At 50.5% G+C, this 27017-nt stretch overlaps 2 protein-coding genes across 2 annotated transcripts; one reads left to right on the top strand and one right to left on the bottom strand.

Annotated features, from left to right (window-relative positions):
• Positions 1–3485: 3485 nt before the first annotated feature.
• SNCB (synuclein beta) lies at positions 3486–12453 on the bottom strand. Its single transcript, XM_003781907.2, has 6 exons — positions 12188–12453; positions 11453–11582; positions 8256–8297; positions 7932–8050; positions 4115–4204; positions 3486–3740 (listed from the first exon to the last, which is right to left on the bottom strand). The coding sequence occupies exons 2-6, from the start codon at positions 11571–11573 to the stop codon at positions 3708–3710; spliced, it is 405 nt and encodes a 134-aa protein (XP_003781955.1). The 5' UTR covers positions 11574–11582; positions 12188–12453; the 3' UTR covers positions 3486–3707.
• A 9729-nt stretch (positions 12454–22182) lies between these two features.
• On the top strand, positions 22183–25824 carry EIF4E1B (eukaryotic translation initiation factor 4E family member 1B). The gene is made up of 7 exons (XM_003782232.2): positions 22183–22200; positions 22273–22475; positions 23149–23244; positions 23963–24026; positions 24647–24760; positions 24881–25020; positions 25667–25824. Exons 1-7 carry the CDS (start codon positions 22183–22185, stop codon positions 25779–25781), a joined length of 750 nt encoding a protein of 249 aa, XP_003782280.1. The 3' UTR covers positions 25782–25824.
• The last annotated feature ends 1193 nt before the right edge of the window (positions 25825–27017 follow it).

Genomic DNA, 27017 nt, shown 5'->3' with positions numbered 1-27017 from the left:
GGATGGATGCAGGGATGGTTCGAAGGGGAGAGAGCTATAAATAGGAAAGGGAGAAAACAAAAATAAAGTTCCAGAGAAGCCGTGGAGCTGCATTACTAGAGGGTGAGGGAGAAGAATGGGGAGAGATGGGCAAAATGGTGAGGACATGGGGATAGCCCCCAGACCTTCCTCAGGGGGACAGGGCAGTTTTCAGGTTAGGCACCCAGCAAGGGCCCTCAGGGAGCCACCAAGGGTAGAAAGGAATCTCTGTGTGCACAGCTCAGTGAGATGGGGGTGATGAGGAAAAATCACTGCTTGTCAGAAGACGAGGGAAAGCTTCAAAAGGGGAAGGATTTCAACAGGCTGAGTTGAGAGCAGCTGCCCAGATGGAGGAAAGAGTGCAGGCAAAAGAAGAGAAAGTATGTGTCAGGAGAGGTGGCCTGGTCAGGCTCAGCCTTGATGCCCACCCCAGAGTACAGGCAGGCTCCTTTTCCATCCATAGCATGCCCTCCCTCAGATCCTCCCCTGTCCACTCTACTCATTCAAGCTTCAGCCCCACTGCCTCAGACATGACCTGGCCACCCTATTTTAACATTGCTCACCACCACCTCTCTGTCACAGTCTATCACATCACTCTGTTTAACATTCTTCATAAAATTCAAAATTATCTTGTCCCCTGTATTTATTGACCATTTTCTGATGGCTGGAAGGTGAGTTATTTCAGAGCAGTGACCTGCAGGGTGTTCCCTGCAGCCCCTCACTTCTAAGAATAGAGCAGGTGTGCAAGGTACACTGTTGGATGACTAAATGAACACATATAACATGCATGGAGAACATTCATGTACATTTGTGAACACAGATGCAGATTCGGCATGCCTGCATGTCCATACCCCATATGTAAATGTGCACACACAGCTCAAACCCACATGCACACACAATCTTGTTCCCAGTCTCCATGACATTGCACAAGTGTCTGTAAACTCCTCACTGTTGCTTCCACATTTTCTTGTTGTCTACAGTTTTTGTCTCCCTTTAGAGACAGAGTAAGACCCTTTTGGAAATTCCAAAGGAGTTAGGCTTTGTAGTTAGGCTTGGGGCTGAATGTAGCCTTTGCCACTTCCCAGCAATGTGACCTAGGAAAAGTGACTGCCTCTATGGCCTTCATTCCCTTATTGGTAACTTGAGGCTAATAATTGCCCTCATGGGAGTTTCAAGTAAAATTACTGGAGATAAATGTTGCATGCTTGGGATATACTAGGAGCTTGGGAAATGCCTTGGTTTTTGTCACAAGGGAATGGCTCATGAGCTGTGTGGGCCCACACACTCCCAGAGTCAGGGCTGCCATCTGATACAGGGCTGGCATCTTCTGCTGACATTTCTGGGCCAGTGCCTAGAATACATTTAAAGTGACCCTGGCAGATGATAACACTGGTCTTGGAGCAGATGAGAACACTGGTCTTGGGTCTTGGCCCCATTCTCAGTGGGGCCAGGTGTGGAGCTTGGCATCCAGTAAGGAAGAATAAATCTCCCTACAGGCCAGATGATGAACCTGATTTTGCCATTTAAAAGTGGAGATCAAGTGATGGTAGCTGGATAGAAGGTTGCAAACTCAGTTTTTGGGTGCCAGGCAGTTCATTAAAAAGAAAGAAGTGGATGGGGAAAAAAGGGAGGGAAAAGACCTTGGCCAACTGGAAAAAGTATGCCTAACCAAAAGTTATTCAAATTTAAATAATTTCAAAATATGTGCTAGCAAATTAAATATACTTACAGGCCAAATGCAGCCTGAGGGCCAGGAGTTTGCAATCCCTGCAGATTGTGAGTTGGAGCTCCTGGCATCTTCACATAAGTGAGTCAAAGAATTCAACCAAGTCCACCGGTTTGTTCTCCCTATGCACACGTCTGCCAGCTGTCTCCTACGTTGGGAAATGAAGGCCTCTACATTGCAGGCCAAGGTGACCTGAGCCGAAAAGTCTCCAGTAGTGTTCAAGGACTTCCCAGGCTTGACATCACCTCTTGCCCCCAACAACTCAGGGAAGGGGTTGGTGCTAACACTGAGGAGCTAACTAAATAGAGTAAGTTTCTTTCAGCTTTGAGGTTGGAGGATGAGACGGGGCTTCGGCCCGGAATCGAGGAAGACCCGAGGCATAGAAGCCCGCGGAGTCTCGCGCAGGCGAGGTTAGGGACCTCTGCGGCAAAGCTAAGGGGGCGTGGCCTCTGCCGCAAGAAAGCGTGGGCGCTGCAGCCCGCGCATTGGTGAGGGCGGGGGCTCATGCAGGGAGCTTCTGTACCAATTAAGGCGGCGCTTTCGCATGAGGGGCGGGGCTTCTGTGCAGAGCCCGCCGCTTCTAGGTCCCCCTCTTAGGCGATCTTAGGCGGTGTTGAGGGCCCCCTAGTGCTGATCCTGATGGGCTCAAAGTTTCTGTACCGGTTCCGCTGACCCTCGCCTACCTCAACGGATGCCTCAAACTTTCGGGCGCCTTTGGGGAGGAGGTATGGAGAATGGGGGAAATTGAGAAAGCATCGAATGTCAAAGCTTCTCTCTATTTTGGGACAACTGCCCATTTCCCCTCCCGTTAGTTTTTTCTGAGTTGGGCAGGTGTGCAGGGGTGGCTGTGTGTGTAAACGTTGTGGAAAGGACAGATCTCTCAGCGCCCGCGCTGCTGGTTTCCAAGGACTTTTCCTCGGCACATGTGTAAATGAAAACGAGTGGAGTTCTGCACGTGTTGGCCAGCGTGTGTGCACGCGCGCCTGCATGTACACGCCGACCAAGGTGGGTGCTACGGAGTTCGTTCTCGTGCTGAGTACCCACACGCCTGCGCTGCGCGTGCCGCGGTGTGAGCGGATGAAACCCAGAGCTGTGGCGGCGCGGAGCTTCTTTGGACCCTGCACTCCCGGCAGGCACTCTACGGCCCAGCAGGTGGCGCCCGAGGCCACCTTCCCGCCTCCCAGTCAACTGCTTGTCCCAACCCTGGGGGAACCCTCCCAGTCGTCTGTCATCCAGGGGGATGGTAGGAGATGGAGAAGTGGAGGCCCGAGTCTTGTACCTGGTCTGAATGTAAGGTGGACTCGGACCTGCAAGACCAGCCGCCTCCGAGTGCCGCCGCCACTGGCGCCCAGCCCAGCCCGTGCGGCTCTGGCTACAGACAGATTGGCTTTATTCATGGACACGCGGGGGGCGGCCGAGCCCTCCCGCCCGGGACACGCTCACACTGGGGTGTGGGGGACTCTTCATGCCACAATCACAACACACGACGCCCGCGCTCCGACCGGGCTGGCTGAGGGAAGGGGGTATGGCACAGCCTGGCTCCTGGTTTTGGTTAAAACAAACAAAAAAAAGAGGCTCTTGGTGTCAATGTGGAGTGGGGTGGGTGCTGTGCTCCGGGGCAGCCGGAGGACCCCTGGGAGAGCTTTCTGTCGTAGTGGGGGAGGAGCCTTTGCTTTTCGATCTTCTTTTAAAAACACATAGAACATGCTACATCCGCGCAGACACTGGACTGGATGGGGCAAGCCGCGGCTGCAGCCCTAGTCCTATTCACGCCCCAGGGTTGGACGCGGGCGGGTGAGACAGACAGATGAACAAACACTAACACAGGCTCCGAGGGGTCGCCTCAGAGCAGAAGGAAGATCTCGTGTTTGGGGGAAAGGGATAGAAGGACAGCCCTGGCTCTGGGGGATGGGGCAGGGACAGGGGGGTAGTTGTGCTGCTGGTGGGGGGCCGTCCTGGGCCCTTATGCCTCTGGCTCATACTCCTGATATTCCTCCTGCATCAGAGGGATGGGGTGGAGTAGAGAAGAGCAAAAGGGAGGTGTGTTGGAGACCATGTGGCCAAGTTCTGGGCCCAAGAGCCCTCCCCCTCAAGAAAGAATAGTGCAGCTCATGCCTCTCCCCTTGGGCAGCAGAAGTACCCGGAAGTTGGGGTCAATTTAGGTCTTACTGGGCACCCGTGTCTGGGGCCCAGCACTAGGCCCCATCTGTCATCCCCTCTCTGCTCCCACCTCCTAGGGCTTGGTTTAAAATAGGGAGACTGAAGGTCCCTGGCCTAACGTTATGATGCCAGAGGCCTCCCATGCCAGCCAGGGACAGCAGCAACCTTCCCAGATGCCCAAAGCCTCACCCAGCCCTACTGCCTCCTCACCTGGGGTGTTTCCTCATAACTTTCCCCTTCTGGCTCCATCAGGGGCTCAATCAGTGGCTCCTCAGCAGCTTCCTGGGCCACTTCCTCTGGCTGTGGGCAGAGAAAGGCAGGACTGGTGAGGGCAACCAGGATGCCCCCCAAATTCCCATGCTTGTAAGCTTTTGGCTGATTAGAAGAGTGGGGAAGGGTAGGGTAGGCTGGCAGTGCAAGAATTTTTAATTAGTTTTATTTGGAGTGCCTTGGAAGTGGGATGGAGGTGTGAAGGATGAAGCCCCTCCCCCATCAGTTGAGGGTGTGGAAGGGAGCTGGGCTCTCCATACCTTCCATCTCCCCACTCCTTGTACCTGGCAGCCTTCTGCAATTCCACCATTTGGACTGATGGGTTGGAGGGGAACAGATAGCACTTTCAGCCACCTATTTATCCCTCACTCCTTTGTGTCACACTCTGTGCTAGGCATTGTGACCCTAGAGATGGCTCTGGGGGCTCCCCTGGGCTGGAGGGAGATGGAGGCTCAGGGAGAGGGCTGGGCAGGATACTGAGCCATTCCCCTGCCACCTACCACCCATCCCTCCCCCAGGGCCCTGTGTGGCCTGGTTTCTTCAGCTGTTGCTATTTTAAGATAAGCTGGAAGCAACAGCTCATGGTGTTGCTTGGATGTGTGAGCTAAGACTCTCCCCTCCCCCTTACATCTGCTGCCCAGACAGGCACAGACCAGTGGGCATGTATGGGGGAGGGGGAGAGCTGCCAGACACATGGCCAGCCATTGCAGGCAAACACATGTATGTGCATAAACACGGGACTGAGCTGCCTGCACATAAGGTAGCCTGGGGTACCTGCATGGCTATACAAAGCCTGGTGTGGGCTGGCACAAGCTTGGGCTCCTGGAGGGCTGGCACTGACCACATCTGCACTCTGGTTGCCTCAACCCCATCCAGGCAGCTTCAGCTCCTTCATGTACCTGTCTAGGTGGGCTCAGTAGGCATGTGAATTTGAAGCTCCTGACCTGGCTTATTTCCCCCATTGTACAGATAGGTCTGACAAGGCCCAGGAGGTAGGGAAAAGTTAAATTTGTTCCCAAGTCTCCTAGCTTCGCCCCAGGGAAGAAACTTAGTGTTAAAAAGGCCAGCAAAATCCCAGCCTGAGCACATTGTTTAGAAACAACACAAATGTCCAACACTGTGGGGTAATCACACAGTACTACCCAAGAACGAAGAATGACAATACATACAAGAATACAACTTACTGCTGAAAGAACAAAGCTAGGTACAGAAGAAGCATGTACTTTATGATAACATTTACATGAAGTTGAAAAATACTCAACTAATTAGTAGTGACAGAAGTCGGGAAGCAGCTCACCTTGGAGGAGGCAAATGTTAAGGAGGAACTTACTCTGGAAACCATGCAAATGAGACCCCCACAAGTGAGTCCCCAGACACCTCCTTTGTCTCACCCTAGTCCTGGCCCTAGGGGTAGGATTTCTATTGTGAACTGGCTGCTGATCATATAGGTGAGTTCTCTTTGTGAAAATGTCCTGGAGCTGTAGGTTTTCTGCTTGTATATTGTACTTCAGTAAAAAGTTCACTTAAAAAAAATTCCAGCCTTGGTACTCACTAGCTAGCTGGCAAGTCATTTCACCTCTAATCTCAGCAGCCTCTGATGGGAAACAAGGATAGCCCTCTGCTTTGTGGGAGTATGGTAAGGATTCCACGATGATGGATGGAAAATAAGCTGGAAGGGAGAGACTCTCAGAAATGCTGACCGTGGACTTACATGGGCTCCCCCATATCCCAGGGCCTCAAAGGGCTGTTGTTTGGATTATAACTCTATGATCTTGAGCTCCCTTGAGAGAGCAGCCTTGAGATGTCAACAAGTACTGGTAGGAGGAAGGCAGCTAGAGAGAAATTATTCTGAGCAAAGGCCCATCACAGACAGCCTCAAGGCCAACATGTCAGGCTGGACCTATCTCTCTCTCTACGCCACTTTCCAGCACAAGGCCTGCCCCTGTGTAAGCACAAAATGACTCCCAGGACATAGACCTGAGCTTATCCTCCCAACCACCTTATAAGGCAGGCAGGACCTGGGATCTTGAGCATGTCACTTCACTTCTTTCAGCCTCACTTTCTTCATCTATAAAATGGGCTAGTTATTGTGCCTGGCTCACAGAGACATTGTGAAGAGTCAGTGAAATGTAAAATGTCCATGTAAAATGTCTAGGACAGTGCCTACTCACACAAGAGATCAATGGGAACAATTACTGGTAATATGATTGTAAAAAATGGGAATCATACTAGTGGTAAAATGCAGAGGCCAGACTTGAACTAGAACTTCTAAGTCAAGACCTAGACTTCTGACAACTGTGCAAAATGTCTGGAGTAGAGGGTGGTAAGGGGTCTCCCACAACCTGATGGATACACTCATGTTGAATGCACACTGATCACCTAAACCAAATGTTGGAATATGAGCCCCCATTCCTATGCAAGCAGAGTCTGCATGTGTTGGTGGACAGGCATGGAGCACACAGGAGAGGAACACTTGTACACACATATATATATATTATAGGTTCACAGAGCACACTGTCATGATGGCATGCTCCACACACACCCATGGTCACATGATTCCCTACATGGCTATCTTACTGGGCAAGTCACTGTACACAAGCCAGGCTCTTTATATCAGAGGTTCTCAAAGTAAGTTCCCCAGAACTACAGCATTGACATCTCTTAGGTACTTGTTAGAAATGCAAATTCTTGGGTCCTGCCACAGAGGTATGAATCAGAAATTCTAGGAACAGGACTCACAATCTATATTTTAATCTGGCCTCCTGATGATTCTGATGCACCCTCAAGTTTTGAGAACCTCTAATCTATATTATCTCCAATCTGCACAAGAATCCTATAATGTTCATCTTCCGTTTTATAAGCAACTAATTAGACTCAAAGATATGATAGGACTGCCCAGGGTCATGCAGCCAGCAAGTAGTAGAGTTGGGATTTGAACCACACTCTGGAGGCTCCAGAGCTCACAGAGCTCACAGGTCTTACCCTACAGGGGGCTCCTAATGGGGACCTCTGTCTCCAAGCACATACAAGTAGACAGCACCACTCCCATAGGGAAACATAGCTGCACAAACATGTGATATACAAGCCACCCCACCCCTCATGGCTTGCTCCTGCCCACACCTGCCTCAGGGTCTTTGTACTTGCCTTTCCTACTGCCTGAAACATACTTTCCATACATTATATCTCATGCCTGTCTCTCTCTCATATCTTGGGTGTCAGATCAAATGGCCCCTGCAGCTAAAGTAGCCCTCTCACCTCTTGACTCTGTATCCCATCACCCTTGCTGTCTCTTTCCTATAGCCATCATCCCTGTCTGAAATCGTCTTGCTCATCAGCTTTCTTTTTACTGTCTATCTTCTCCCACTACGATGTCAGCTACATGAACATAGGAACCTATTCACTGCAGCGACCTTTAGAATAATTCCTCTCTGACATGGATATTTGTTGAATGAAAAGAAATGAATGAACAATCAGGGACACATGCAGACACAGCCAGAAATAGTCTGGGTCACACTGGCAAGCAGGATTAATGAAGAAGGCCAGGTCTGGGTCCCTGTCACAGGGAGTATCACTCTCATACATACCTTCATTCAAACTCATTCTGAGCTGAATCTAGCACAGCCCAGCAGAACATGAGGCAAGGCAGCATGTGACCCAGGCTGGGGTTGGGGCAGATGGTAGCAGGTTTCTTTGTGTGCCTGGTGTGTGTGTGTGTGTGTGTGTGTGTGTGTGTGTGTGTGATGGGAAGATCACTCACCTTCATAGTGGTGGGGAATTCCTCCTTCTTCACCAGGCCTGTGGCCGCAGCAATGTTGCCAGCCCCAGAGAACACAGCTCCTCCCAGATGTGAGGCCTGCTCCTTGGTTTTCTCAGCCACTGGTGCAGGGAGGGGTTGGGGAAGGGGTTTGGGAACCAGGGTGAAGGAGGCACAGATGCCCCCTGTGCAGTATCCTGGGGCCCGCCCTCCCAATGGCACATCCCCCACAGGAGCATTGGGAGTCCGCTGCCCCTGCCCTCTGGTTCCCAGCCAGATCACAGGCTGGGGTAAGAGAATGGGGCTACCCTAGGGCTGGGCTGGTACCTGAAGCCACACCTTGTACCACCCCTTCTCGGGTCTTGCTTCCTGCAGGAAGAAAAAGGAGCGCATTTAAGGGCTCTGACCTGAGGGAACAGAAATTCCAGCACAGCACATTGGTGACAGAGTGGGCAGAGGGACCCTGGTGGCAGGGGGCATCCCAGACCCATAATGCCTCCTTGGATCCCCACATCTCATAACCCCTGCCCTCATGCTAACTCACTCTTCTCATCACCACACTGAGCCCCCCATGTTCATGTCCTCAAGACTTCTGGTTCTTTCCTGCCTGATAGAATACTCACACCCCTCTAGTGGATGTTGGCTGTGTACCAGCGCCAAACAAAGCACTTTACTCTCCCTGTTTCATTTCATCTCTCTCTAGTCCTGAGAGGCAGCTGCTGACATTTTCCTGGTTCATAGACACAAAACAAAAGCTCAAGAAGGGGCCCACAGCTAGGAAGCAACTGAACTGGCATTCAAGTTCAGATCATTATGAGTCAAAAATTTCAGCTACCAGCCACTCTAGGAGTACTCAATCCAGGATGGGAGAGGGTGGGAATGGGGTCAGTGCTGTGAGGCAACAAAGCTCTATACTTTGAAAGTTCCCAGGCTAGGCAGGCACAGTGGTTCACACCTATAATCTTAGCACTATGGAAGGCTGAGGCAGGTAGATTGCCTGAGCTCAGGAGTTCAAGACCAGCCTGAGCAAGAGTGAGACCCCATCTCTAAAAATAGCCAGGTGTTGTGGTAGGCACTATAGTCCCAGCTTCTTGGGAAGCTGAGACAAGAGGATCACTTGAGCCCAAGAGTTTGAGGTTGCTGTGAGTTACGATGCCACAGCACTCTACCAAGGGTGACAAAGTTGGACTTTGTCTCAAAAAACAGAAAGTTTCCCTGTCACCTTCACTGTATGACTGCCCACATCTCTCTAGCCCCCCCAATCTCCTCTACAGACTCTAACATGTGTAGAACCCTCCTTCTGACCAAAGTGAGGGGTGTCTTGGGTGGGACTAAAAGTGACGTGCCAATTGGGACTGGTAGCCATAGCAATGGTTGGTCCTTCCCAGGAGGGTAGCAACTTGGTCACAACAAAGTGGGGGGCTGTTGGAAAGGCCAGAGGGCCTGATCTGGGGAGTGCCTTCAAGGAGTAGGGAGTCTCAGACAACTGCTGATAGAGCCCAAAATGGGTGTCTGGGTAGGCTGAGGGTGGCGTGGGAAGACAGGGTTCTTGGTGGGGGGCTGCATGCCCTCTTTATTCCCCCCAAACCTCTTATTTGCACATGATCTGTGCCAGGCCCTGGACCACTTGCTCACTGTTTGGGGAAGGAAACAACAGAAAAGACTTAGTTCCTGGACCTCAAATTGTGGGGAGAGGATTTCCAGCCTCCAGGGGTTGTATGGATGGGGAGGGGACTCTCTAGGCCTCGGGAAATAGAGAACAGGTGGATATTAGTGAGGAGACTGGAGAGGGGATCCCAGGCTCAGAGGCCTATGCAGAGAAGGCACAGAGAGGTGTCCTCTCAGGGCCTCTGGACGCCCATAGCTATGTGTATGGTGAGAAATGTAGATAGACTCAGGCAGGATCATGAAGGGCAGTGAATGGCATGCTGTGAGGAGCTGAGGCTTTAACATGTAGGGACTAGAGGCCATGGGGGCTCCTCAGCAGGGGAGAAGGCAGGAAAGGGTTGCCAGCCTAAGGGGAAGGAGCACGTCTTAGAGGGGCGGAGTCCATAGCAAAGATAGAGTACTAGGGACTAACCTGACTAAAAGCCTTTGGGAAGGAGGCAAGGGGGAGTCCAGAGCTGGAGTCAGGCAGATTTGGGCTCAGTCCTTCTCCCAGCCTCTGTCGCCTCTGCCTTCACTGAAGTCACCCTCATCTGGGGACTATGCTGCCTCCCAGCAGGCCTCCCTGCAAATCATTCTGTCCCCAGAGGCCCAAGGGACTTTTCTAAACTGAAATCAGATCGTGACAGTCCCTTGTTTATGGTCTCTCATGGTAGTGAAAATTATGCTTTGCCCTGACCAGGCCTACGAGGGTCCCTGGTGAACCGGCTCCTGCCCACCTCTCTGATCTCATCTCCTGCAGCTGCTTCCTGCCCTCCACTCTCCAACCCACCTCAGGGCCACGGCACTTGCCTTTTCTTCATCCCCCTAGCCCCCTACTTGGTTCCTTGCCACCTCCTTGGGTAGCTCCTCTTTTCCCCCAACCCAAAATGTGGTCCCTACCCGAAGCCACTGAATGTCAAATCCTACTACTGAAATGCTCTGAATCACCATCAGGAGAGTAGGCACCTTTGCTTCCTGTTCACGGTTACTTCCCCAACATCCACATAATGCCTGGCATACCATTAAGTGGCCACCAAATATTTTTCAAGTTACCATAATCCAAGACTGCCATGGCCCTAGGCGTGATTCAGCCTGCATTGGGAATAATTACATCTACTTAACATAAGCAAGCTCTGATTCACCATGTATGGGTTTAATAAATGTCAGTTTCCAGCCTTATTTTTCTTAAATGCATGACCCTACAGGCTCAGTTCTTTCACGTTTGGGGTGAGATTTTTAACCACTTGGCCTTTGTCCTGACATTGGCTGGCAACTTCAAGAAGGGTGGATCTGGAGGAGAGATGGCAATAGAGGGACCCCAGGTACTGGAGGCCTGAAGGAAGGGCCTATGAGGGAGGAGTCATGAGGGGAGGGGTTGGGGCTTCAGAATCTATAAAGCTGGGTTCAAACTTGAGCTTCAGATTCTGCCATATGTGTGACCTTGGGCAAGGTGTTTAGACCTCTGGGAACCCCAGTTTCCCTGATGTGTAGAATGGGCTGGGAGAATTAAATGAGGTAATGGATGTTACAGCACTTTATACAGTACCTAGCCCAGAATAAGGGTTCCAGGTAGTTATTAATAGTGATACCAAGAAAAAGGAAGCTCTCTACTTTGATCCCTGCATTGGGCCCTGGCATTTCAGCTGAACTCCACTGTCACCAACCCCTACTCTGTCCCCTTTTTGCATCACAGGACTAAAGGCTTCCATCTGCGGGCTATGTCTCCAGTGACCCCTGCTGACCCAGCCCCATCTGCTGACTCATATTCTCCAGCCCAGGCCCCCTGCTCCCCAGAAGAACCCAGCCTCACACCCTTGGAGAACACCTGAGCCCCTCAACCAAGCCCCTTCCCCACCCCCCATCCCCGCCTCGCCCACCAACGTAGAGGACGCCCTCCTTGGTCTTCTCTGCTGCCTCAGTGACCCCCTGCTTGGTTTTCTCCGCGGCAGCCACAACGCCCTCCTTGGCCATGGACAGGCCCTTCATAAACACGTCCATCCTGGCGGCCTGAAGAGGGTGAACAAACGGGCACCGGTGCGTTGGCCCCGCACCCTCAGCCCAACCCCTCCGGAGGGACATGGCAGCCCCCTCCCCGCTCTCCCTGAGACTGCATTGCCTTTCTGGGCCCAGACTCCCCTCCCGCCTCGCCCCCACTCCCCCAGTGCAAGGCTTCTGGGCCGCAGAGAGTCCTAGCGTCCTTGAAAACTGGGGACGCGGGAGGGGCCACCGCCTCGGTTATCCGGGGCCCTGCAACCTGCAGCCCAGCGAAACCGGCGCACTGGCTCAGCGTGAAGACTCAGGGCTTCCTATACAAACATGACAGAGTCACACGGTCATGCACACAAACATAAACCACGAACATGCTCACGTGCACATACAGGACACGCAAATGCTCAGACGCGCATGAACACTCCAACACACACGGACGCGGGCGCGGGCTCACGTCCACACAGCCACCCAGACAGCTGCTGACACACATACTCCGGGGTGCACACTGACGCGCACCCACCGGCGCCCCCTCTCACCCTAGGCCCCTCTCCATCTTCCATTCCCTTCCTCCCTCTACCCCAGTCCCCTCTCCATCCCCAGCCAATTCCACTTCCCCACCTCACCTGGATGTGGGGCCCGGGCAGGGGATGGAGCGGTGGCTGCGGCAGATGGACGCGGGTGCTCGGCTAGGCCGTGCCGGGATGGACTCGAAGCCGATAGGGAATCGGGCCGTGGCCGGGCGCTCAGTTGCGGGCCCTGAGCAGGGTCTCAGCAGTGCCAGGTCTAGGGTGCGTCGCCCAGCCACAGCTAGTTCCTCGCGCCCTGCTAGCTTGCGCTCTCTGTTCCGGCTCCGGCGCTGCGGCAGCTCTGAGCTCAGCGCCCCCTCTGGTGGCCGCACCGCCCCTCTGCCTGACTGACAGGGGGCGGGGAGGGTGGCAGCGCGCAGCCGACCAGTCTCCCAGGGCGAGCTCCGGTCGTGCCGCTGGGGATTCCGGGGCTTGAGACTTGTGTAGTTTGTAGGGAGATGGGGGAAGAGGGACAATGTGGCGTCCTAAGAGTAGGGATGAAATAATGTGCCTGGCTTTAGGGTTGAGATGGGCTCAGATCTCAGCTTTGCTTTATTAACTGTGGGACTTGGGCTACTCAGCTTTTCTTTCCTGAATGCCAGTTTCCTCTTCTGTAAAACAAGGATGGCGAACTCAAGAAGTTTTTTGAACACTTAGACAGATGGTACAGGTCCCCCAGTTCAAGCAGGGGAAAGGACAAACAAGGTCCCTGCTCTGGGAGAGCTTGCCAGGAGAGGGTGTGTGTGTGTGTGTGTGTGTGTGTGTGTGTGTGGCTCTGTGAGGAGCTGAATGGAGCAGAGACCCCAGAGAGGTACCAAAGCCAAGATGGAGAGAGAGCAAGATCCTGCAGAGAGGGAACTACAAGTGCAAAAGCCCTGAGGCAGGACTGTGCTCAGGAACAATAAAAGGCAGAGCCAGGTGAAGGGAGGAGGAAGAGGAGGTGACCACTTTTTTCTTTTTCTTTTTCTTTTTCTTTTTCTTTTTTGAGACAGTCTCGATATGTCACCCTCGGTAGATTGCTATGGTGTCACAACTCCCAGCAACCTCAAACTCTTGGGCTTAAGTGATTCTCTTGCCTCAGCCTCCCAAGTAGCTGGGACTACAGGCGCTTGCCACAATGCCTGGCTATTTTTGTTGTTGTTGTTGTTGTTGTTGTCGTTGTTGTTTGGCAGGACCCAGGGAATTCTAACCCTCCAGCCCAACTCCTCCAGCCCCGGGGTATGTGACCAGTGCCCTAACCGTTTTATATTGTTGTAGTGGAGATTGTCAAAATGATCATAGAGTGCCAAGTATACAGTAGGCCCTTAGTTGGTGCCATGATAGTACTATGCCTGAGAAACCGCAGGATCCCAGAGGACAGGGACAATGGCAGCTTAAAGGAGTCTGGAAAGGCCATGAAGAGGAGATGACATCTGAGCTGGGGCCTTTTGTTTCCATCAGGCTGACTAGGGGGAAGGAGGAGTTTAGGCTGTGGGTATACCATGAGCAATCACACTGTGGCTAGAAATGCAGGGTGTGTAAGTGACAGGTAATGAGATGAGGGGGGAGCCTTCAGCCAGACTTTACAGGGCCTGGAGGAAACAATGTTCACAAGCCTCTGGTAGGACTGTAAATTGGCAGACTTTTCGGAAGGCAACTTGGCAATGTTATCAAAAGCATAAACGCATGCTCCTTTTGAGCCAACAGCTCCCCTTCCAGGAATTGATCCATGGATCTCTATACACACAAGAGATCTCTACACATTTGTGCAGGATGTTCACTGTAGCATGGTTTATTATAGTAAAAAAGTGAAAATAATCTAAATGACTATCTGCAGAGGACTAGCTAGTTAATTGTGGGATTTCTACCCAGTGAAATGCTATGCTGTGGTTAGAAAGGATGAACCCATGTGGGCTGACACGGGAGCATGTCAAGATATGGTGTGAAGTGGGAGAAGTAAGGAAAATTATAATTTTCTATGTATGGGAATATATTATATATTAATATATACATACTTATTACACACTATACATTACATACAAACTCCTTGTATACAAATGTGTACACAATTACTTATAGATAGATGGATATACAAAGAATACATCTGGCAAGGACTTCGAAAAAACTGTTAACTGTAGCTGCCCCTGAGAAATGGGACTGAGAGGGCTCAGGGAGGGAAGTTTTACATTCTATTACCTTCCCTCTACATGCTGTTTGATTATTTTGTTCGGGTTTTAAAAAACTAACATGGGGATTAATTTTCGGCCTCTTTGCATTGGAATTGCCACTATTGTATGCTTGGAAGACCCCCACCTTAGGAGGCCCATCTTCCCATCTAAGAGCTGACAATGACAAATACTTGCTTCCCCAGTCTTCCTTGCAGTCACCATGTGACTGACAGGTGCAGCCTCACACTCACCAGCCCCACACTAGGAACCTGAAGCTAGTGCCAGGAAGCAGCAGGGAAGTGGGGAATCTTATGTGGTATCAAGAGGTGATGTTGGTGGTGGCAACAGTAGCACTCATTCTAGAAGTACCCAGGACCAACAGGACAAGCTGCACTGTCCATGCTCAGCCATAGTGTCAAGGAAATCTCCGTGGGTCTTCAGGGTGTGTAAGTGACAGGTAATGAGATGAGGGGGCAGCCTGCAGCCAGACTTTACAGGGCCTGGAGGAAAAAATGTTCACAAGCCTCTGGTAGGACTGCAAATTGGCAGACTTTTTGGAAGGCAATTTGGCAATTTTCCAATGGAATTTGGGGCATCATTACAGGCTGTGATCTCCAAGGTGGATTCTCCGGCCATCCTGGAGAGTCTTTGAGCTCCCTAGTATTTGTTAATAAACTCACCAACTGCTTAAATCAGCCAGAAGTGATTCTGTGGCTTGAGATTAAGAGCCTCTGAATGTCAGAGTATGTGATGAAGAGAAAGCATGAAGGACCAACCAGAGAGAGTAGAGAGGAGGAAGGGAGAAAGAAAACAAGAGGAAGGGTGTCTGTATATGTCACTAAAAGAAGCACAAGAGCAACCTAATGAGATTTGCATTTTTCTGGGCAAAGAGAAAGTGAGTTGGAAAAGGAAAAGGCTGGGGTGGAAAGATCAGTAAGCAGCTGGGGCAGAGTCCACAAGAGGGATAAGAAAGCCTGAGCCAGGGAGAGATTTTGGTGTCACTGAGGAGGTGACTTATTACGTGTTGGGCAAGAGGGAAAGCCATGAGTCTAGGAAAATTCCCAGATTTCTGACTTGGATAATAGTGTGATTAATGATGCTGGAAAATGAAATAGGCATCGAGGGGGTGGAGCAGTTTAGGGGGATGACAGTGAGCTTGTTTGGAGCATAATAGACATGTGAGGAGGTGCCCTGCAGACAGTACTTTATCTGAGCCCAGAGCCCAGGAGAGTGCTCCAGACTAGTTTCAGGCAGATTCGAGTCATGGTATTCTTGGAAATACCATGGTATTCATGGTATTCTTAACAAATAGCACCAATGGCTCTCCAAGGTTGAGGTCTGAGAGGGGTTGGGGTTGGGACAGAACACCTAGATTTGTAGAGTTTGTCAATAGCTGTAGTATAAATACTCCCACCATGGTCAATTTCAACCTATCAGTGTGATATCACTGAACAAAGAATTGGTTCAATTCTATAGTATTTTCACAATACAGATAATATAGATAAAAATAAACCTAAGGGATTTATTAGTGGTAAAATAATTAGGAAGTTATACATTTTCAGTATTTATCATCTTTGGGTTTGTTTGTTTGTTTATTTTGTTTTCTTCTTTCAAGGCAGAGTTTCATCCTGTCTCTCAGGCTGGAGAGCCGTGGCACAATTAAAGCTCTCTGCAACTCCAATTCCAAGGCTCAAGTGATCCTCTCACCTCAGCCTCCTGAGTAGTTGAGACCACAGGAATGTGCCATTACACCTGGCTAATTTTCATATAATTTTTTGTAGAGACGGAGTATCACCATGTTTCCCAGGCTGGCCTCCTACTCCTAGTCTCACATGGTCCTACCACCTTAGCCTCCCAAAATATTGTGATTACAGGCATGAGCCACTGTGCCCAGCCAGATTTAATTTTTAATAGTGGCCTTAACAACTGGTTTGCAAAATTCTTAAAACTTTAACAATCATTCTCATGAGCCAGGCCGAAGCAGATCAGTACTACTGGGTTTTATGTCATTAGCAGAGAGAGGGGGATAGAGTCGTAGGGATGGGTGCAATTATCCAGGAGTACGTGGAGAGTGAAAAAAAGAGAGGACCCAGGACAGAATTTCGAGGGGTGGCAGGAGGCAGAGGGGTGGGGAAGAACTGAGAAGGCAGACAGAGAGGGGGAGAAGCTAGAGAGAGTGGTAGCTCACAGACCTAGAAGCCACAGGGATAACTGTTAGACCAGAGGAGATGAGTGGTGAAGAGTCCTCAGTTGGCAGTAAGTGCTCTGTTGGGCCTTAACATCACGAGCTCAAAGAGGAAAAAGGCATCAAGGGAAAGCTTCCAGGAGAAAGTATCATTTAAGTCAGGTTTTAAAAGAGGAGAAAGACCTTACAAGTGGTGGTGAGCATTCCCACCAGAGGATCTGGCAGGTGGAAAAGTCCAAAGTGCTGAGGTAATAAAAAATAGGTTAAATTCTGAGTCAAGTTCATTTGGCTGCTAGCACAGGTTAGGCAAAGCAGGCATTTATTCTTTCATTCAAAAAAGTCCAGTGATAAAGATAAGCTGTCTACAGTTGGTGAGATGACCTCACAGCCATCAGGAACCCTGACTCCTACCTTTCTGATGCACCATTCTTAGCATAGGAAGTTCATCTTCAAATTCACCTCATAGTCCAAGATGGCTGCTACAGCTGCAGTCATCATGTCTATGCAGACAGACCTCAGGAGGAGAGAGGGAAACAGGGTAAAATGCCAGTTGTCTGTCTCTTTCTTAAGGAATTTCCCCAGAAGACAATAGCTTGCGTTTCTCTCTTCATGGTTATCCCTAGCTTCAGAGAAGGTAGAAAAGTCTGGTTATTTAGCTGGGTATATGACTTCCCAGAATAAAAGTGTAAGAAAGGTTGCTGAGTGAGCCACTAGCATCTCTGTTCTATTACTATTTATTTTTTCCTCTAATTTTATTATTTAAAAAAATTTCAAACTAAAAATTGAAAGAATGGTACAATGAACACATGAATAACCTTCACCTAGATTCACCAGTTGTTAACCAACTGAAGAGGGTAAATGCCCTCTACATTTTCTTCGTCTCTCCCCATATGTGTTATCCACAGAGGGAGGGGGCATGGATCCTGGGCCTTCATTTTCTTGCATGCTGAATTCTTTCCCCATGTTATTTGCCCCCACCCTTTAGGGCGTGAGACAGGAAGCCTCAGGCTCTAGTATGTCTCATGGGCAGGCCCTAAAGCTGTGAGTGAGTCTTAGGACTTCTCATTGTTCCTGTACTGTCTCCCACCTCAATCACATGGATCATTCTGTTCTACTCTTCCCTCTCCTCCTAAGAATTTACAGAGGAGAATGACTATGGAAACTTCAGGGGAGGGGAGGGTGGCAGTTTCAGGGGAAGAGTTTTGGAGAAAAACCCAGTTGGAGTTCCTGGAGCAGACAATTTTTTATGTGGATCCTAGGGAAAATCCAGATGTGTCTTTTTCTGTATGAGGGACCTGGCAGTGTCATTAAGCATTTAGCAACATTCCTGCTATCCAGAGGCCTTGGGACAGGCAGCTCCCTTAGTAGCAGGAGGGTGAGAGGCTGAGAACAGGGAGGGACATGGAAAGATGGGTGATATTTGATATTTACTGAATACCTTCTATATGCCAGGTACTCTGTCCATGGTATCATTAACTCCTCAAAACAATCCTTCAAAGCAGGTAGTTCCATTCCCATTTTATTAGTGACACCCAGAAGGGGGAAGTCCTCGGCATTTGTTCTTTTTAGATTTTCCTGAGTGCTTACTGGGGTGCCAGACAGGAGATTCGCCAGGAAATAAGACCAATGAAGTCTGTTTTCTTCTGGAACATTCTAGTGGGATGGGACAATTAACAAGTGAACTAGTAACCATATGCTTCAGATTGTGCTGCTCTTGTCAAAATCACCAGTAATACTCACCTTGCTAAATATCATGGCCAGTTCTCCCTATGCACTCTAACTTTTGAGAAGTTACTAGGAGCCAGGTGCTGTTGTAGTCACTGGGGACACAGCTGGGAACAAAAGAGGCCTTGGGGACCTCATGTTCTAGTAGAGGAAGGCAGACAATAAGTAAAATAGATTAGTAACATAAACGATGTGTCAGGAGGTGAGAAATGCCAGTGGGGAGTGACAGGAATTGCTGGGGTGGGGCTGAGGGTAGACAGTATAATATGACACAAAGAGACCTCTTCTGAGGTGACGAAGCCAGGGACACCTGGTGGGCTGTACTGAGGCAGGAGTGGGCCTGACACTGGAAGACCTACGTGACTGAAGGCCCCTATGGCTGTAGCGGGGGCTTGGGGAGAGAGGAAGGAGGGTCAGAGGGACAATGGGGCGTTGTAGACCCTCTTACCGTTGAGCAGAGTAGCAACAAGATCCAACTTTCATTTTACCAGCTGCTCTGTAGGGAGCAGACTGTTCTTGGACAAGGGTGACACCTGGGGACCAGTTCAGGCAAGGTGACTAGGCTAGAGTCATGGCAATGGAGATGAAGAGAAGTAGTTGGGTCCTGGATGTATTTTGAAAATAGAACCAGAGATAGCGCGTGCTGATGGGTTAGAAAGACAGGAGGTCAGGACCATTCCAAAATTTTCCACTGAGCAATTAGAAGGATGAAGACTGGGAAGAGTAAGCCTGGGGCTAGAGGTGAGGTGTCAGAAATTCGGCTTTGAGTGTGATATCTCTGAGATGTGCATGGGATATGCAGATAGAGCTATTGAGTGGGCAGTTGGATGTGCACTTCTGGTTTTCACATTAGGGCCAGACATCACTGTATTGCTGACACTTACCACCCGTGACTGAATGAGGGCATGAAATAGCAAGTGTTAATAGAACAGAGAGGAGATCCCAGGGCTTAGTCTTAGATCCTTCTGAAGATGAAGCAAAGAGGAAGAACTGTCGATCCTGTTCACAACTGTGCTTCCCAGAGTCTGAAACAGTGCCTGGCACAAAGTGACTGGTGGGTCAGCATTTGTGGAATAGCTGACTGAATCAAGGAATGAATAGCACTAAGAAGGAAATAAAATAGTGTCATGAGTTAGAGAGGGTATGAAGAAAAGTGGTATTCTTCAGATAGTGTGGATAGGAGTAGCCTCTGAGACGGTGACATTGAAGCCAAGCCCTGAAGAACAAGATGCCAGTCATGTAGAGCTGCAGAAGAAACTGCACACCAGAGGTCCTGACACAGGACTGGAGCTGCCTCTTGGAGATCTTAGGATCCTGTGGAGCTGGATCACACAGGAACTTGCAAGCTCAGAACCTGGACTTTGGATCACATCCTGGGTGTCCTGCAGCGTGTTAAACAGGGGCAGTAAGTGATGAGATACATATAAGACCATCCCTCTGAGGTGTGGAGAACATTCTGTAGGGAGCAGAGTGGAGGCAAGGAGAACATGAGAAGCAGCAGCTGCCTCTTTCACAAGGCCTAGGTCTGAAACCTGGCTCGGTGTCAGACCCCCTGCATTCTACTAGGGCCACAGGGTCCAAATTCACAACAGAGGTCATAATCCTACTTCTCAATGGGAGGAGCATCAAAGAATTTTGGACAGAGAGAGCATTGAGAGGATGACCAGGCTTTCAGAGAGATTTCAAATCTAGATTTAATGGAGAAAAAGGGAGGAAGGACTGCCCCCAGTACTGGCATGGCCTTAGCTGCCTTACAGGCTCAGCCCAGAGCCTGGGGTGGAATGACCCTCTCAGTTATTACACCCCTTCCTATTACCTTCTATATCTTCCAGCCTGGGGCAGCCCCTCGTGACTGGGATTGGGATAACTAGGAGAGACCCTGCCAGCAGACTCCCTGTTCTATCATGCTATGGGGAAGCCAGGCAGCCATGTGAAGAGGCCATGCAGACACAGTTGTCCTGGCCAATCTCCTAGCTGAGGCCAGTATCTTGCCTCACGTGTGAGTGACCAGGGGACTCCAGTCACCTCAGTTGATCTTGCTTTGGAGCAGAGATGGGCTGTCACTCTTGAACACTGCCTAAATTGCAGATTTGTGAGCCTAATAAATGAGTATTATTGTTTTAAGCCACTAAGAGGTGGTTTGCTACATAGCAACAGATAACTGGGACACTGTATCACCTCTCCGGGGCCTCTCTACCACCAAATACCATGGAGTTTTCCTTCTAAATTTCTCTTAAATCTGTTATCTTCTCTGTCACCCATCTGTCATCTGGACAACTACATTAGCATCCTAATTGATGTCCTTCCACACACACTTGCAGCCACATGGTTATTTCCTACATGGCAGTGCAGAGAACTTGCTGAAAAACATATCTAATTATCTCCTGAGCCAGGGTATGCCCACTTGTAGTGTTCAGTGCTATCCACTGCCTCTAGGACTGAGACTTATCCCTTTTCCCTTTGGGTTTCAGTCACACTTCCCCATCTTCTCTTCCTCCAGTCCTATATGTTCCCTTTGCCCCAGGGCCTTTGCACATACTGGCCCCACTTCCTAAAATGCCCTCCTCTACCTACCCAGTTATTTCTCACTCATGCTTTAGGTCTCAGGCCAAATATCACCTCTTCAGTAAACTGTTTCTAACCCAGTCATTCTGATAATGGAGTCCTTGACCAGCATCACCTGGGAACTTAATAGACTCCAAATATCCTCAGGCCCAAGTCCTGCAGGTGATTCTGATCCATGCACTTAAGAACTGCTGCTCTAAAGCCCCCAGTTCAGGTCATGGGCTTTGTTATCTTCTCCCATCCCTAATTCACAAGTTTGTGTTTATGATGACATAGAGCTTTGTGAGATTATCTGATGAATGTCTGATCCCCATACACAGGGGCCACTCATGTTTTGTTCATCATTATATCCCAGTGCCTAGGCCTGTGCCTGACACATCCCAGGAGCTTGAGGGTGTGGGTTGCACAAATTTGACTGCTAGCCTCCAAATGGTCATGGGTAACCCCAGGTAGGAGGAAAGAGCAGCCCTTTTACAGGTCTGGAACCCTTAAAGTGGTCAAGGGGCAGATGCAAAACTTTAAAGAACTTTGGAAGAGTTCAGCACCTGCAGAGAAGGGGATGATCAGAAGGCTAGGAAAGGGTGTCCAGAGCCAGGGCTTCCCCTCTTCCTTCCCCTTCCTTATCCTTCCTTACGCTGGGGAGCCTTCAGCTGACTTCTATTGAGTACCCAGCCAGGCTTTGTTCTATGGACTTTACATGTTTTATATCTATTAATACAATAAGGTTCTGAGTTACAGATGATTAACATTCCCATTTTACAGATGGGGAAACTGAGAGGATCATAAGTTGGCTGTGGTCAGGGTAGGCTAGGACTTACACCTAGGTTGTGTGACTGTGGCACTGCCCCTTTCTATCAATACCAGGCAGAGAAAACTCAGATGGACCAGAGGTAACACGGCAGCTATATGGGGCCATGTGTGCCTTCTAAAGGGCAGCTTCTGACACAGCAGACTGGGCAGCTGGGAAGCAGTGGGCCCAGTGGTGCCAGACTGTCCCAGGTTCTTAAGAGAAGCCAAAATTGTGGATTTTAATACAAAACTCCCTTTGTCTAAATGTAGCAAATGATTAACACTTTTTAAATCTCAGATTCTTCTACAGATCAGATAGATACCTGCCTTCTATTATCTTTAGGGGAGTCCTTTAATTCAGGAACTCCCCTCAGTGGGATGCCTTACTTTCTGAGCCCCCACTGTGCGGTGCTGGGTCTGCCTGGCCACAGCTGTGTCCCCAGCCCTGGGCCTACATATAGAAGGTGCTCATTAAAGGCTTGCTGATGGCAGGAGCCCAATTAGCCTCTCCACCTCTGAGCAACTTCCCACACTGGCTCCTCCCCATCACCTGCCCTAAGCGTAGGGAGGGCATTGGTGGGTTAAAAGCTGGCACCTAGGGGCCCCTCAGTGCCAAGTCCTGTGTGGAGTTTGAGCCCAGCATGGCTACTGCCAGCTCTGTAAGTCTACTCGGGGACAGCCAGAGCCAAGACTAGGGCTCACAGCCAACCCCAACTCCTTTCTTTGATCAGGTGAGTGAAGCTGGGGGTGGAATCCGAAAGTGGGACAAGGAGGAGAAAGAGGTAAAGGAAAAGAAAAAGGAAGAAGAGGAAGCAACAGTGGGGGCGCCTGAGGGAAAAGAGACTCTGAGCTCTCCCAGACTGGGCCTTGGGGGTAAGGCCCAGGCTGAGGGCCCCACAGAGGTCAAGCCCAAGCTGCACCCCCTGCAGAACAGGTAGGCTGGGTTTTAGTCCACAGGCCAAACATGGATCTCTGCTTTCAGGCCAGCCCCCATGCTGGCTGGTGTTGTGGTCTTGGATGACCCCTTCCTCTCCTAGGCCCCAACTTCTCACCTGTGAGAGGCCACAATTGGCCTTACCCTTGGGTCCTATTGGCCCTTCCAGCCCTAAACCGTCTGAGTTAACGAACCCCATTCCTGCCCTGGCCCTTCTGGATAACTGACTTTAGTCACTCGGGAGGAATCTGTGTCCCAAATCCCATCTCCCAATTTGTCCTTGAAAGGGAGGAAATCAGGCTTGGCACCTGTAGCTCAAGTGGCTAAGGCGTCAGCCACATACACCAGAACTGGTGGGTTCGAATCCAGCCCAGGCCTGCCAAATAATGATAACTACAACCAAAAAAAAAAAAAGAAAGAAAAAACAGCTGGGCGTTGTGGCAGGTGCCTGTAGTCCCAGCTACTTGAGAATCTGAGGCAAGAGAATCACTTAAGCCCAGGAGTTGGAGGTTGCTGTGAGCTGTGATGCCACGGCACTTTACCCAGGGCAATGGCTTGAGGCTCTGTCTCAAAGAAAAGGAAGGAATCTGCCTGTCAGCCCAGGTGCTGCTGCTAGGGGTGGCCATGGAAGGCTCTCTGCTTCTTCCTGGCTGCCTCCTCCACCCCCCACCAGGTGGGCCCTGTGGTTCTTCAAGAATGACCGCAGCCGGGCCTGGCAGGACAATCTGCATCTGGTCACCAAGTTTGACACCGTGGAGGACTTCTGGGCGTGAGTGTCTGCACCCAAGCTTTAGCTTCTTCCACCATCTTAACTCCTTGGGGGGGGGGGAGCGTTGCTTCCTACACAGACTTGCCCACCTTCCCTGGAGCTGTTCAGCACTGGTGAAGGCTGGGGCTGAGTGAGTGCTGCCCAGAGGGCATTAGGGTTGGGACATGGCTTTCTTAAGGCTTAGGGAGACAGCCTGGGAAGGGGGAAAGCAGAAAGTTGACCCTCAACTCTGCCACTCTATAGCTTTGTGAACTAGATAAGCTTCTTCCCCACACTCAACCTGTCTCAGCCACAAAGTGAGGTAAGGATGTCTCTGGTGCTCAAAGGAGGGAGACCTGAAAAGTAATGCACAGACCCTAAGGGAGCATGAGAAGGCCTGGGGCTATAGCTGGAGGGGCACCCCAGGAGGTCATAAACCCTCCCCAAGGGCGCAGGCTTCACTGTGAAGGATCCAGGGAGAAGGGAGGATGGGACCTGAGGGCTTGAGGAAGCAGGGATGATCAAGGTAGCAGGCCAGTGTATGCAGAGCTGGCACCTGGGCTTAGGCCAATTCTGGTCTCTCACAGATGAGGAGTTGGACCCCAACTCTTCTTCGGCCTGGAGACCCGAAGGTGGGTGGGAGGCTGGGGTCTGGTGAGGAGTTGGGAGGGCTGAAGCCAACTGGAACCAGGCCCTGAAAAGCCTTGACTTTCAACATGGGTGGGGGGGCTTTCTCCAGGATGTACAGTCACATCCAGTTGGCCAGCAAGCTCTCTTCTGGCTGTGACTATGCCCTGTTCAAGGTAAGCTCTGCTCTTCCCTTTCCCTCCCCCACAGGGACAGGGGACTGATCCTTCCTGGCGTCTGCTGCATTAATCCCTCACAAGAGGGGGTGGGGTGCAACAGACAGCCTCTCTGAGCCCAGATGTGATTTTTGATCAGAGGAAAGACTGTACAGAAGCCTGTACAGAGCAAGTCAGGCCTGAGCTGCACCTCAAAGGTCATTTGAGTGGGGAAGGGGAAGCAGGAGGAGGCTAAGGAGGGAGCTCAGGTTTCTAGCCTGGCCCCTATGCTAGGACACTCCATGTCTAGCCCCATTTCTATGGGTACTGACCTTAATGGTTAAAGATTTCCCAGGTGACTTCTACCTCACAATGTTTGGGGACCATGCAGCCAAACCCGGGATGTCTATGCTTGAGCACATTGGAATCTGCCCGAAAGTCTTCCTTAAACCATTTCTACTTAAACCTTTGTCTCAAGGAGCTCGGGTCAGTAAAAGACACAAACACAAGGCTATAAAAGGTAGCTGATATAGAGGCTCAGGGCCCTGTGGGAGCTCAGAAGAGTATCTGTGTGGTGTGCTGGGTGGTCAGGTGGCTGAATCTCACTTTCCTTTGAACAAAGAGTGGCATCTGTCTTGCAGGATGGCATCGAGCCCATGTGGGAAGACAGCAGGAATAAGCGGGGTGGTCGCTGGCTGATCAGCCTTGCCAAGCAGCAGCGCCATAGTGAGCTGGATCGGCTGTGGCTGGAGACAGTGAGTGGAGGAGGGGAAGGGACTGAAGCAGGTCTCATGGTGGCAGTGGTCTCAAGGTTGGGGGGGAGGCAGTCCCTGTGCCCCAGGTATCACCATCCCTCACCTCCCCCTTGGGCCCAGCTGCTATGTCTGATCGGGGAGAGCTTTGGAGAACACAGCAAGGAGGTGTGTGGGGCCGTCATCAACATCCGTACCAAGGGGGACAAGATTGCTGTGTGGACAAGGGAAGCAGAAAACCAGTCCAGCGTGCTGCACATTGGGTGAGGGGGCTCTCTGGTACAGGTGGGGGCTGGGGTTGTTGTTGGGGGTAAGTGAGTGGGAGGTAGCTTGGCCTGTAAGGGAGACCTCTGGAACTCTGCATACCCTCTACCTACCCCTTTTCTTTCTTTCTTTCTTTCTTTCTTTCTTTCTTTCTTTCTTTCTTTCTTTCTTTCTTTCTCTTTTTTTAAGACAGTCTTACTCTGTCACTCAGGCTAGAGTGCCATGGCATCAGCCTAGCTCACATCAACCTCAAATTCCTGGGCTTAGTAATCCTCCTGCCTCAGCCTCCCAAGTAGCTGGGACTATAGGTGCCCACTGGCACACCCAGCTAATTTCTCTTTTTAGTAGAGATAGAGATCTCATTCTAGCTCAGGCTGCTCTCAAACTCCTGAGCTCAAGCAATCTTCTTGCCTCGGTCTCCCAAAGTGTAAGAGTTATAGGCATGAGCCAAAGCAGTTGGCCCCTCTTTCCCTATGGATTTCAAAATATTTCTAGAGGAACTCTCCTTTTGTGTTAGCCATGTGGAAACCTGAAATATGACTAAGACACACAAAACAGAAGTGGCTGTGGCTGGAATGAGGTAGGAGTTTGGTGGACATCCTCCCCTGACTAATGTGCCTCTTCTCCTCTGTGTACCCCATCCAGGCGTATATACAAAGAGCGCCTGGGCCTCTCCACAAAGACCATCATTGGGTACCAGGCTCATACAGACACAGCCACCAAGAGCAACTCCCTAGCCAAGAACAAGTTTGTGGTGTGAGGGGAGACTTGGCACCCCTCCTATTCAGTGGGACAGCCATCACCCAAGTTTCTTGTTGTGGAGGGGAGTGAAGAAGCAAGACTTTGGGGGTGGGGGGAGGTTAGAAAGCCTGACTCTTGTCCTCAAATGAACAAGAATATGAACACTTTTTAACCTGAGTTGGGAAACAGGCTTAAGAGTGTGTTGGTAGCAGCACTGGCAGCAGCCTGAGGGCCTAGTTTTTCCTGGAGCCATATAACAAAAGCAGGGTGGAGGGGACTCTTGGGGCTCCTTGTTTCACTGGAGAGTAGATGAGTCATGGGGAAAAGAAGCACTCAACCCCAGGTGGGAGCACTAGCACCTGCTCTATGCCTGCTCTGGAAGGGGGCTTGAGGGTCAGGCTCTTCCATTGTAGGGGAGGGGGTTCAAGGCCACTGACACTGAGTGGTGGAATTCAAAGATGGGGTGGAAGGGCTTCTATGTGGACCTTCTGATTAAAAACTTCTAAGGGGTGCTTCTCCTCAGACTTATTGCTTTTGAAGCCCACTCTCGATCCTGCCCCTTAACCATCTATGGCTGGGTCCCTGGTGTGGGGCTAAAGGTTTTGAGGGAGAACCATCATTTGCACAGGGGGCTGTTGAGGGGAGTCCTACATGGCTTCTTATCTCAGCTGTGGCCAGGGGTATCTGTGCCTTGCCTGACTCAGGGCCAGGCTGACATGGAGGTGGATGGATGAGCTTCCACCCCTGAGAGGAGTAGACAGTGATCTAGACCTCAACCATGGTTCTAGTATAGGTAGTTTAACTTGATGAAGCTTAAGTCCCTTTCTTTCCTGTTATAAATAAATACTTCTGAACAAAATTGTAATTATTTTTAAGATGGGGTCCCTTAAACCTTGATCTGCCCCTGTCCTGCCTAGAAGAAGCTCATGTGAGATTCCTGGGTACCAAGGAGCCAGACTAGGGCCTAAGCTGGTACAGGGAAGAGGGGCACGGGTGGAGACTGCAACCACCAAGGGAGTTTGAGCCAGGGGCTAGGATCTGTTCCCCTAGTAAGAAAGACCGAGGGGGCAGTGCCAGGGTCCTACTCACAAGACCCGTCTTCTCATTTAGCTGGAATTTTTTTTTTTTTTTTGAGACAGAGCCTCAAGCTGTCCCCCTGGGTAGAATGCTGTGGCATCACAGCTCACAGCAAACTCCAACTACTGGGCTCAAGCGAGTCTCCTGCCTCAGCCTCCCAAGTAGCTGGGACCACAGG

The sequence above is a fragment of the Otolemur garnettii genome, unplaced genomic scaffold (genome assembly GCF_000181295.1).
Source record: "Otolemur garnettii isolate 467f Iridium unplaced genomic scaffold, OtoGar3 scaffold00003, whole genome shotgun sequence".
NCBI lineage: Eukaryota > Metazoa > Chordata > Mammalia > Primates > Galagidae > Otolemur > Otolemur garnettii.
Note: the sequence above shows the minus strand (reverse complement) of the source record. Positions and strands in the feature narration are given on the sequence as shown.

What these genes read in the sequence shown, in the direction of transcription:
- SNCB (XM_003781907.2), bottom strand. Translation starts at nt 11,573, where the DNA reads ATGGACGTGTTTATGAAGGGCCTGTCCATGGCCAAGGAGGGCGTTGTG. An exon ending in GGAGGGCGTCCTCTACGTTG is followed by an intron (nt 8,298 to 11,452) that starts GTGGGCGAGGCG and finishes TTCTTCCTGCAG; the next exon opens with GAAGCAAGACCCGAGAAGGG. An exon ending in AATTCCCCACCACTATGAAG is followed by an intron (nt 4,205 to 7,931) that starts GTGAGTGATCTT and finishes CTCTGCCCACAG; the next exon opens with CCAGAGGAAGTGGCCCAGGA.
- EIF4E1B (XM_003782232.2), top strand. An exon ending in CTGCACCCCCTGCAGAACAG is followed by an intron (nt 22,476 to 23,148) that starts GTAGGCTGGGTT and finishes ACCCCCCACCAG; the next exon opens with GTGGGCCCTGTGGTTCTTCA. An exon ending in TCCAGCGTGCTGCACATTGG is followed by an intron (nt 25,021 to 25,666) that starts GTGAGGGGGCTC and finishes TACCCCATCCAG; the next exon opens with GCGTATATACAAAGAGCGCC.